The sequence below is a fragment of the Canis lupus genome, chromosome 28 (genome assembly GCF_048164855.1).
Source record: "Canis lupus baileyi chromosome 28, mCanLup2.hap1, whole genome shotgun sequence".
Taxonomy (NCBI): domain Eukaryota; kingdom Metazoa; phylum Chordata; class Mammalia; order Carnivora; family Canidae; genus Canis; species Canis lupus.
The window spans coordinates 32709458-32721690 of record NC_132865.1 but is presented as its reverse complement, the minus strand read 5'-3'; the positions used below and the strand labels follow the sequence as shown (position 1 = coordinate 32721690).

The window sequence follows — 12233 nt, the reverse complement described above, 5'->3', positions numbered from 1 at the left end:
GAAGAACCCGCAAGTGTATGCTGCCCTCCAGGGCGGCCTAAGCATCTTCAGGCGTGCTGCGGAGAGAACACAAGGCTTGCGTGGCCGCGTCCCTGCGGGGAAAGTCTCGGAGCCCGTTTCCTTTAAGAAAGAGCGGGGTGCGGACCTGCGCGCCGGGGGCGGGGGGAAGCGAGGGGTCTGGGCCCCGCCCCTCCCGCGGTTGCCAGGCAACCGGGCCCGGAAGGCGCGTCGGCGCGTCGGCGCAGGCGCCGAGGAGCCGGTGAAAGATGGCGGAAGGCGGCGGCGCCGACCCGGGCGAGCAGGAGAGGTCTTCGGGGCCGCGGCCCCCGAGCGCGCGGGATCTCCAGGTGCGGCGAGCGGCCGGGGGCGGGGCGCGGCGGCGGGCGACGGCGCGGAGGGGTGCGTGTGGGGCCCCCGGCGTCCGCCGAGCCCCGGCCAGAGCCCCCCTGGGGGTGAAGCGCAACTCCGGGCGCGGCCCTCCCCGCGGCGGCGCCTCGAACGGCGGTGTTCGTGGAAACCGGAGCCGGAGCCGGAGCCCCGCGCGGGTGCCCGGGCCTCGCCTCCCCTCCACCCGACTTGCACTTTAAGAAGCAGCTGTTCTTTAGCGTGGCACTGCGTGGAGTCGGCCGAGGGGCCCCCTGGTTGGTGCTTCCCTCGCGTTTGACTGTAGAAGCTTGACTGCGGCCGCGGGCAGCCAGGAACTCTCGAGAAGCTGTAACGTGTGCCGGTTTGGTCTTTTTTTTTTATTATTTTTTTGTCTAGAATGCCGTTTCTGTCTGGATTTTTTTGCATAAAAAGGCTTCCTTTTTTTTTTTTTATCAAATAGCTTTCCCCCTTTAAAAGTGTCAGCTAAAGTATTTCATCCTACAGCTGCACGTCCCAGTCGTAAAAGCTCCCACCTATGAAACATCGCACATCGACAGCGAGATACACCCTCATGATGACGTTAGGTGGCTATATACGAATGCAGCAAACTGCGCTTTTTCAGATGCTTAGCACTGCTTTGCTCACTTGGGGTTTGTTTGTTTCCTGTCTCATAAGACCATTGATAAAATCAACAAGTAATTCAAAGTAGAAATGACACCCAGTCTACATGCCTTGGTAGAAAAGTTGTGTTACGGTTACACCTTTCAGCAAGCATTGACCACCTGCCATGCCACACATACTGCTAAACTCCACGGAGTGCAGGGATGAATAGGACGTGAAATCCGTGGCTGGTGCTGGACACCGTTGAAGGGAGTAGAGGTGCTAAAGGCTATTTTTTTTTTTTTTGTAGTAGTAGTAGTAGTAGTAGTATTGAACATGACATTTTAAGGTGGAGTGTGATCGAATGCCAAAAAAGCAGTACATAAAATGAAGAATTTGAAGAATGGAGAGCTCAGTGTCAGGTTAGAAGATGACCTGAATATAGAATAATTCCAGTACTCATAACAATTCAGTAGTAGTAAATAGAATCAGCGATAGGAAGCTCTCATCTGCCTCATCTTTTATATGGTAGAGTACCATCACTAAGGCAACATGGGATGTTGGGGAAAAGTGGAGTCTCTGGTTAGACCAATTTCTTTCTTTCTTTTTTTTTTTTTTTAAGATTTTATTTATTTATTCATGAGAGACATGGAGAGAGAGAGAGAGAGGCAGAGACACAGGCAGACTTTTCTGTTTGCATCTTGGTCCTGTCACTTAGTAGGCCTGTGAATATAAAAGAAATGTCTTAATCTCTCTGATCCTTAGTGTCTTTGTTTGTAAACTAGGAGTGATGGTGGTGGTGTCAAGGGGGAAATGTTTGTAAAGTACCTATGCACTCCCATATTATCCTGGATTGGTAAATGTTTGGTTTCTTTTTCTTTAAAGGTGGAAAATACTGTAACTTTAACTGGTTAGTCCATTCTAATGCCATTACGGTTAAAACTATGTAATTTAGTATCCTTTCTCTAATCTCATTGTTTCTTCATGTGAAAAGTGTGAACAGCTTAGTTAATGACTGCTTAATACTTGGCAAATTTACACACTTAATCCAGTAGATTAATATATGAATAATGAAAAACATATGAATAATGGTTGGAGATATTTTGGTAAATGTCAATAATTGAGAGAATGCCTTCCTCTTCATCAATTAGAGAGGATAGAGATTTTTTTTGTAATTGTCTACTTTCTGGTAGGTAGGTTGGTAGTAGATAACTAATTTTTTATAAATGCGATTTGGATATCAAATACATTAAATATTGAAAATGTTTCTTTCAGAATTTAATACGAATCTGAAGAACTTGCCAAAAAACCTGAAAACAACCAAAGTGATGATGTACAAAGAAATAGAGTAGGTTTAAAAGAAATGAATAATGTTCTTCTCACCAACTAGTTTTTTGAATAGTGATTATTGTTTGATTATCTTGCTGTTTAATCTAGCTGTGCTTAACTGTACTTTTCAATAGATACTTCATACTTTCTAGACAGCTTGCTCTAAGATTATTCATAGTATTATAGAGGAAAAGGATGATGTATTACTAATTGGAACGAGCAAAAGATAGCCCTAAGTATGTATATCTTAACTGCCAGGAAGTGTAGGGTTTGTCAGCATCTAAATCAGGAGAGGTTTCCTCATTTAGCATAGGAGGAAACATGGATGGTTGTCTCCCAGAAAGCCTGCCAACACTGTGAGCCTTGGATTTAAAACTGCAGAAATCTGTGGATATCAAACCAAGAGCGGATCTTAGCTCTCTTCATCACCCCAAATCAGGAAACATTCAGTCGGAAGGTTTAGGATGGGGTTGTTACTGAGAGTCCTCACCCTAAAAACCTCAGTGTTCATTAGTATTTCTGAACATTTTCAGAGACCTTTATCTCTCCTGATTCCCCTCAGTCTGTCTACACACATGGGTTTAATAGTTGGCTAACATATTTAATTGTATACTTCTGTCTCAGGTTTCCTGCAGAATAATATCAAAAGAAAAAAATTTCTGTTCTTAATTGTGTATTTCCGTATGTTAGAGTTGGAGGGTGATCGAGATCACTTCAGTACTTTATTAGGGTCAAGATGGAATGGGATAGACAGTGGAGTTCTAACCAAGAGTAAGAATGTCTGGTACTATGTTACAGTTTCAACAAGTATCCTAATCCTGTTGGATATCAGTATTTCATACTATTGGTTCTCAATTTCAGCGTGTATCAGAATTGTCTGGAAGGCTTGATATAGCACAGATTGCAGGGCCCCATCTGAGTTTTTCATTCATTAAGTCTAGGGTGGGGCTAGAGCATCTGCATTTTCAAAGGTTCCTGGGTGATGTTAATGTTGCTATTCTATATTTTTAAAAATCCGTATACCTTCTGGCAGTTGTCATTCTAAGACTGAGAATTTAATCTTTTGCTCTATACTTGATTTTCTGGTTCTTGATTACTTTGCTTTCAAGTTTCTTTTCATGTGCTTCACATTTCAAATTCCAGAGCAAAGATTATCAGTACTTATGTACTGTACTTTATTCCTTCTGTGTAGTTGAGGTGGCTTCATAATCTAATTGCTTAGCCTGTGGAACACTCTGTCCTGATTATTCAGTCTTCATTACTTCACAGGGCACGTATTCTTATCTCTTTATTTGACTGATACTTTGTTGTCATTGTTGTTGTTTTATTTGTTTTGACTAGTGCTTTAATTTGATCAGTTTAAGTAATCACTTCCTTTTCTGGTGTGGTGTCATTTGCTTTGTCAACTAATACAAATTAAATTTCTTTATAATATTTACTAATGAATTTATACCATATGATACCGCAGGGACATCATGAATCCCAGCATTAATTCCCTCTAAATATCATTTGTTTTCCTCTAAGTTAATAGTGTACCGTTAATAACTAAGACCTTTCACCTAGGTGTACTCCCTGCTCTAATACAATTTACCCCATATTCCTATTTTGTTTATATATTCCACAGAGTCAAAACACATTTGCTTTATACATTTATTTTACAGAAGAAAATTAGTTGAGTGACAGGGTTTGTTCAAATCTTAAACAAAAGCAAATAAGGTACAAAACTACATAGAAAATGTAATCTGAATTTTAGACTTTATCTATATATGTTATCTACATAATTCAAACATAAATTTGTTGGATGACCATGAAGTACTATATTAGAAACAATCTAGGAAACCTCAATTATAGCAGGAGAAATAAAATAGTAAGAAAAGTACACAAGTGATGACAATATGATGTTTAATATAAATGTTAATGGTAGGATAGCATATGCTATGAGTTAGGAAAGAAATATCATTAAGGTAAAAGTAGAAATGGCTTTGTGAAGGATGGCTGAAGTAGACCTTTGAGATATAGGTAACATTTCCACTGATGGGATTAAAAATCACGTAAAAGTAATTCATAGAGCTGAAATAATTTAATTGGCTCAAGAGGAATTCTATAAAGGAATACTGTTTCGAACAGATTTTAGGGAAGTAAAATTCCTGAAAACATTGGACCCAAGGAGTCAGGCAGAGTGTCTGTCTCCATCTCTCTCATTTGTTTTGTTTTGTTTAGTTTCAGAGGGACTAGGGTGGGAAGAGACCATAGGAAATATATAGCTAACACTGAAGAAATAAATCTTGGGGAAAATGAAACACTGATATAATCACAGTTCAATGTTTTTTAATGTCTTCTAGTAATGAAGCACTTGCCTTATGCTTCACATGCATTCTGTGATCCTTAAAATGACCGTCCAAGGTAATTTTCTTTTAATAGACACTTAAAGATGAGGGAACCATGGCTCAGAGAAGTTAAATAACATGCCCAAGGTCAAATCATGAATCCAAGTTAGGATTTTAATTCAGTTCTTTTAGGTTACAAAGCCCTTTCATAATAAGGATTTCTAACAAAATTGCCATGTCAGTAATATGAAGTTGTTGTAGCCGTATGTAGATGGGGTAGGGAGGAAAAATTGGGAAGGAAAATAAATCCTTTTGTTTTTGTTTTTTGTGTATGTATATATTATATATGTGTAATATAATATATATGTATATATATTATATATATATTTTTTAATGTGTATGTATATTTTAAAAGTTGACTAACCGAATCTTCAAAGAATTAACTTTGTCACAATTCTTCTTTTCCTTCTGAGGAAAGAAGCCCTGGAGGTAGTTTTCATATTTCTTGTATTTCTGGAGGGATCACTTTATCTGGATTTTTGGGGGGATTTTGTTTTTTGTTGTTTTTTTTTCCCCCAAAGATTTTCCAGAGATTATGATCATGCCAGTTATGGAGGTATAAGGCAAAGTTTTTGAATGGTTGTCCAAGGTGTCAAAAGTGGGAACAAAATAACTTAATGCTGAAATATTTAGATAATTTTTTAAAATTCCAATTCTAAGAACTACATTATGTTTATTTCATCTTAAAGGTACCTAGCCATGTATCTATAATGCATAATTTGGTAATATTGCTTTCTAAAAGTTAGAAAAAACATATATATATATATAATATATTGTCTTAAATCTTTGAAAGTTCATTTTCCTAAACTTGATACACTTTATGTCAGGCAGACTTTTAAATAGAATAATTTTGAAATTATTTTATATGCTTGGATTTTGCAAACTTGAACAGCTAAATGAAATAACTTTATGAGATTTGATGACAGCAGGCTGATACTGGTGTGAAACATCTTCAAGCATTTTTTTTTATTATTATAGGAAAATTGTAGGTCCAAATTTGAAAATGATCTATTCCCAGTTTTTGAAACAGTTGAATAGTTAATTGAAAATAATTAAGGGGTACCTGGGTGGCTCAATCCATTAAGCATCTGCCTTCAGCTCAGGTCATGATCCCAGGGTCCTGGGATGGGTTACCACATCAGGCTCCCTGCTTTGTGTGTAGCCTGCTCTTCCCTCTCCCTCTGCCTGCCACTCCCCCTGCTTATGTGCGCATGCTTCCATACACGCGCACGCTCTTTCTCTCTCTCTGTCAAATAAATCAGTGGAATCTTTAAAAAAATAATTATACTATTTAAGTAGTTGTTGTAACTTTTATATGTGGCATTTTGATTAGTTTTAATCAAGTGAGAGATACATTGGTTTTACTGTGGAAGGGGGTCATCTGAAACAGCAGCCTTTATTTTTCATTAGAAATTTGTACTGCACAATCACATGTTCTACTCATAATTTCTACTTGTGTAGAAGAGTTCATTTCTAGTGTTATACTTTGTAACAAATCTGTTATTTTATAGTTGGCTTTGGCAGAATTATATGAAGATGAAGTGAAATGCAAGTCTTCCAAATCCGATAGACCTAAAGCTACAGTCTTTAAAAGCCCACGGACACCACCTCAAAGGTAGGTTTTGTCTTCTTTTGGCTTTAAACGTATTTCTTTTTAATTCACTAATCCTAAATTATTTTAGATGGCCTTGGGAATTTTCTTTAAAACTATGATTTCTAAAAAATGTATTATTTAGGTAGTGTTCCTAAAATGGTAATAGAAAGCTAAAAGGAACAGAAAAATTATCTTAAATACCTAATACTTTGGCAGATGTCATAAAAAGACATCCACTGAGGAGTATTTTTCTTAGACACACTGGTTTATAGGATGCATTGAGGATCTGACAGTAGCTGTAGCCCCTCTCCCCGCAAAACTGCATTTATGCACAATTTTGTCCGTTGTCTTTAAGGATTTGTGTTTCTGGGGCAGCCTGGGTGGCTCAGTGGTTTAGCGCCACCTTCGGTCCAGGGTGTGATCCTGGAGGCCCGGGATCGAGTGCCACGTGAGGCAACCTGCTTGGAGCCTGCTTCTCCCTCTGCCTGTGTCTCTGCTCTCTCTCTGTCTGTGTCCCTCATGAATAAATAAATAAAATTAAAAAAAAAAAAAAAAAGGGATTTGTGTTCCTGAAAACCCACTTGTGGAGCCCCTGTGTGCCTCTTGCCCCCAATTTGAGGATCTAGAACTTCCAGAACCTGTCTATACTTTCACTGAATGATGTGATCTCCTGGATAATATTTGCTGTTGTTAAAATTCCTGAACTAGAAAGAGAGCCAGCCATGAAGATTAAAAGATGAGAGCCAGGTATTCTTTATTACCTTGAATTTTCTTATTTTTAGGAATATTTTCAGTAAGGTCTTTTTCTTTTTCTTTTTTTTTTTTTTAAGATTTTATTTATTTATTCATGATAAACACAGGGGGGGGAGAGAGAGAGAGAGAGAGAGAGAGAGAGGCAGAGGCAGGCTACACACAGGGAGCCCAATGCAGGACTCGATTCCGGGACTCCAGGATCATGCCCTGGGCCGAAGGCAGGCACTAAACCGCTGAGCCACCCAGGGATCCCCTAGTAAGGTCTTTTTAATACTGTGAATCTCCTTACTGGGGAGATACTTGGAATTTTTCCATTATATATCATTTACAGAAAGTCTATCACTTTACCAGAAGTTTAAAAATTCACTTGAAAGGGGCACCTGGGCGGCTCAGTCAGCTAAGCATCTGCATCAGCTCAGATCATGATCTCAGGGTCCTGGGATCAAACCCCGTTTTCAGGCTTCCCGCTCAGCGAGGAGTCTGCTTCTCTCTCTCTCCCCCTGCTTGTGCTCTCTCTCTCTCTCTCAAATAAATTTTTAAAATAATAAATAACTAAAAATTCACTGGAAATTTTTCTTTTTTGTCTGTCATTTTCCACATCTTTTTTTCTGTAGGAGAGAGAAAAATGACATATGTTTTTGGACCTGAATAAGAAGACAGAATATTAATTTTTCCCTAAACTTTTTATTTTATAAATTTTCAGACCCATAAGTAATCAAAAGATTAGTACAATGAATATATGCTATATATGCTTCACCTATATTCACCAGTTGTTAACATGTTATAGCATAACATCATGCAAGCACTCTTACTCAACTATTTGAAAGCAAATTGCAATCGTCCTAACACTTCATCCCTAAATACTTCAGCATGTATCTCCTAGGAAGCATGTACTCCTTTATAACTCTTACAACATATCACACCTTAGAAAATAAACCATAATTTCATAAAATCATTTAATATGTAGTCCATAGTCAGACATGTCTTCAAGCCTTTTTTGGATTTAGGATTTAACCAAGGGCCATGCATTCTACTTGGCAAAAGACAAGGGAAACGATTCCAGAAACAAATAGGGACAGAAGAGAAAATAATAAATATGACAAGAGGAATCAGAAAAGGAGCCAGCAGAACTTTCATAGTCTAGTGGCAAATAAGGTTAGAGAGTAGAGTGCTGGCAGAGTGTGCTGCAGGGATGTGTAACCTGTGCATTCACATAGAGCCTCATGCTGAGAAAGGCTCCATGCTTGGGTTGATGTTTTGTTGTTCCTGTATTGAAATTCCTAATGAATTTTGAACAAGGAGACTCATTTTCACTTGGCATTGGGCCCCACAAATTGTGTAGCCAGTCCTGAATAAAGTCACATTATGGACCGCCTTGAAAGCCAAGGGGAATTGTATTTGTGTAGAAAGCAGTGGAAAGCCAGTATATGTGTTTTTTTTTTAAGATTTTTATTTATTTATTCATGAGAGAGAGAGAGGCAGAGGCACAGGCAGAGGGAGCAGTATATGTTTTTTAATGTAAATTTTATGATAAAAACTATAATATATGTGATAAAAGCTTTGATTCTAGAGATGGATATACCTCAGTTTTAAGGTTTTTTTCTCTGTTCTAATAAGGTTTTGCCAAGTTTTTAAATTCCCTAAGCTTTAGTTTTATCTGTAAATCAGGGATAATACCACTGTTATAATACCATTGTTAGGAGGATGAAGTGAACTAGCTGTTATTATATTTTTAGAAAAATAGGACAAATACAGTGCAAAATTAATAGTAACTAAGAGAACAAGATAAGAAAAATTAAGAAGAAAACAATTATGCTAATCTAAAGAATGTAGTAATAAAATTTTGCATTAAAGTGGCATCAGTGGAATGGAGGAGAAAGAGTGAAATCAGTGTGGGAGACTTTCAAAGAATTTATTGTAGACACTTGATGACATTGGATATAGGAAGCAAGTGAATGAGAAATTGAGACCTAAAGGTTCTTAATCTGGTGTACAGGAAAAAAAGTGATTGTTAATGGGGAGATTTATGTGAGGAATACAGGTTTAGTTTTGGAAAAATGATGTACATTCAATAGGTGCTTTTGAATTCAGCCCATCAGTGGGGCACTTGGGTGGCTCAGTCACTTAAGCTGCTAACTCTTGGTTTGGCTCAGATTATGATCTCAATCTTGAGATGGAGCCCAGCCTTGGGCATGTGTGCTCAGCAGGGAGCTTGCTTGAGATTCTATCTCCCCCTGCCCCTCCCCTGCTCACTCTTGCGTGCTCTCCCTCTCTCCCTAAAATAAATAAATACATCTTTAAAAAGAGTAAAAATGAATAAATAAATAAATTCAGCACTTGACCATAAGTCATTTGTAGAGGAGGCTGTTATCTGTAGAAGTGCACAAATATTTTGATGATCAAAGGAGTTTAAGTAGAGAATGAGAGTCAAGGATATAAGCATACTTAATTAGGAAGGAGGAGAAATGGATGGATTGTGTATCTAAATACAAAAGGAAATGTAAATAGAAAAATAATGTATAATAAGGAAAACAATAAAATATAAAGATAAAAAGAAAATGATAAAACTTCTGGAAGAAAATGGAGTATCAAAAAAAGAAAGAAAGAAAGAAAAAGAAAGAAAGAAAGAAAGAAAGAAAGAAAGAAAGAAAGAAAGAAAGAAAGAAAAGAAAGAGAAAGAAAGAGAAAGAAAGAAAATGGAGTATCTCCATGACCTTCAGTAGGCAAAGATTTCTTAAACAGGAAATAAAATCATGAACCATTAAAGGAGCTAGTAAATCTTTTCCCATTTCAGATTTTTCCTGTAAGGTCTTTCTAAGCACAGCTGAGGTAGAAAGGAGCTATATAGCTGTACTTTCCAGGAAAAAGACACCGGACAGAGAAGGAAGATGCTACAACAGAAGGCTTTTTCTTTTGTTTTCATTTCCCCCTCCCTCTTTCCCTCCTTTCTGGTAACTGCCTTAAGTCATCCTCCTCGAGCTCCTCCTCATATTACCAGCTATGGTATTGTTTGGCCTTGCTACGCCAGGTCCTCTGTGGAGGACCTCTGACTCTGCTCTGAGCAAACTCACTCTGTACTTGCTGGGTACACTAGCAGGATGGAGGCGAGCCCACCTCCCCCCTCCCCCCAGCAGTTATGAGTTAGTCTTGTGTTCATAGGGTTCTGTTGTTGGATTTGTTTTCCAAGTGGATTTTTCCTTTACTTACAGTGATTTGAGAGCTACCCTCCCCTTCCCTCTTTCCTGTTCAGTTTTGCATGTACTAATTTTGCAGAAAGTCTTGAAGGTGACCTCTGTTCCTAGTCTCCAGCACTGATACAGTTTTCCCTTCTTGGTTTTATGAGACAGTTCAATGCAAATTTGGAACTGGATTGCAGGGTATGAGTAGTTAAACATATAGCAGTCTCCATGTTGATATTTCATTGGCTTTATTTTCTAATACTCTCACTGAAAAACATCTTGAAAGATAAAATAGATAAAATCATATTAAAAAATGAGGTGAATTTTTATGTTCCTGGGACCATTATGAAGTTGGAGTCAAACTAGAAATCAGTCACTGTGTAGTTAATACGCTGGAAACATTGTTTATGGTCTAAATTATTTACCTTTAACACAGGAAATTATAATTTTTGAATCCAAAAATCTCTGAAGAATAAACTCCCTATGTGTAGCCCTTCACTAACTAGGTCCCTACTGAGTGTGAATTCCTCAGGGGAAGAGACTTAATTCTGCTTGTCAACACTGCTTGACCCACCACACCAAAAGTGCCTAAGTTGTGCAAGAGATGCATTTAATAAGCAGTTACAGAAGGGGGAGGGAAGAAGTGACAAGCCAGTTCTCATGTGGAATGCTGACCTTGACTGCCATAATCTCCACAAACTCCATGAGGAAGTGTATGAACTGTTTCGTTCCTTAATCCCATTTTTAAAATTAAATATTTCCACAGAAGCCATAAAAGTGGCTCTTTTTAAATAAGTTACTGTGTAAGACTGTAGCTTTTTTACTTTAATGAGGTTTATGTTTGTTCTAAGTTTCTATTCATGAACTTTAATGTTTAAAGGTTCTATTCAAGTGAACATGAGTACAGTGGATTACATATAGTTCGACCTTCAACTGGGAAAATTGTGAATGAACTTTTTAAAGAGGCAAGAGAACATGGGGCTGTCCCTCTAAATGAAGCCACAAGAGCTTCTGGTGATAACAAATCTAAGGTAAGTGATAAATTTAAAAACTAAATATATATACATATATATATATATATATTATATATAGTCTCTTCTATAGGTTTTTATATTATTTGCAAACATTGCTTTTCTAACTACATATTTCTATTTTTAGTATTCAGTTTTCATAAGATTACTACCTTTCTATTAATGATTGAAAGTTGCCTCAGTTTCTTACCTTTTTTTTTTAACATAATTGTAGATTCATATGATTTTCAGAAAGAACACCAAGAGGTCCTGTGGTTATATCCACATAATGGTTATGATGTGGTTATAGCCTGTGGTTATATCTTACATAATTAGAGTGTAGTATCAAAGGCAAGATTTGACATTGGTACCATGTATGTATATAGTTCTGTCATTTTCTTACATGAGTAAATTTGTGTAATTGTCAACTCAATCAAGATACTGTTCGGTTGTCATAAAGATCTCCCTCGGCCCCATTTTAGTCACGCCCTCTGCCCTTTCCCCCACCATCTCTGACCTCTTGCCACCCTAATCTGTTCTCCAATCTCTATGATTTTGTAATATTGAGAATGTTATACAAACAGAATCATAGAGGATGTGAGCTTTTGGGATTAGCTATTTTCACTCAGCTTAATGCCCTGAAGGTCATCGTAGTTAACTGTCTCGGTAGTTCTTTCTTTTTATTCCTGATATTACTCCATGGTATGGATGTGCAGAGTTCGTTTAGGCGTTCGCTCATTGAGGGACATTTGAGGTGTTTCCAGTTTGGAACTATTACAAAGTTGTTGTGAACAATCACGTACAGGGTCTTATATAGATAATAGTTTTAATTTCTCTGGGATAAATGCCCAGGAGGACAATTGCTGGGTTGTATGATAAGTATATGTTAATTTTTTAGAAACTGCCAAACTCTTTTCCATAGTGAATGGAATCCAATCCATTCTTGCCAGCATTTGGTATTGTCACTATTTTAAAATTTAGTTATGGTGGTAAGTGTATAGTTATAGCTCATTGT

At 37.8% G+C, this 12233-nt stretch overlaps 1 protein-coding gene across 2 annotated transcripts in view; it reads left to right on the top strand.

The window, feature by feature from the left end:
• The first annotated feature begins 210 nt into the window (after window positions 1-210).
• The window catches only part of UBXN2B (UBX domain protein 2B), a 29158-nt gene continuing 17135 nt past the window's right edge, over window positions 211-12233 (top strand). For both annotated transcript variants that reach the window (XM_072804555.1, XM_072804554.1), the window contains exons 1-3: window positions 211-347; window positions 6194-6297; window positions 11089-11239. In XM_072804555.1, the coding sequence (XP_072660656.1) occupies window positions 267-347; window positions 6194-6297; window positions 11089-11239 (336 nt within the window). In that variant the 5' untranslated portion in view covers window positions 211-266. The remainder of the gene's footprint in view (window positions 348-6193; window positions 6298-11088; window positions 11240-12233) is intronic.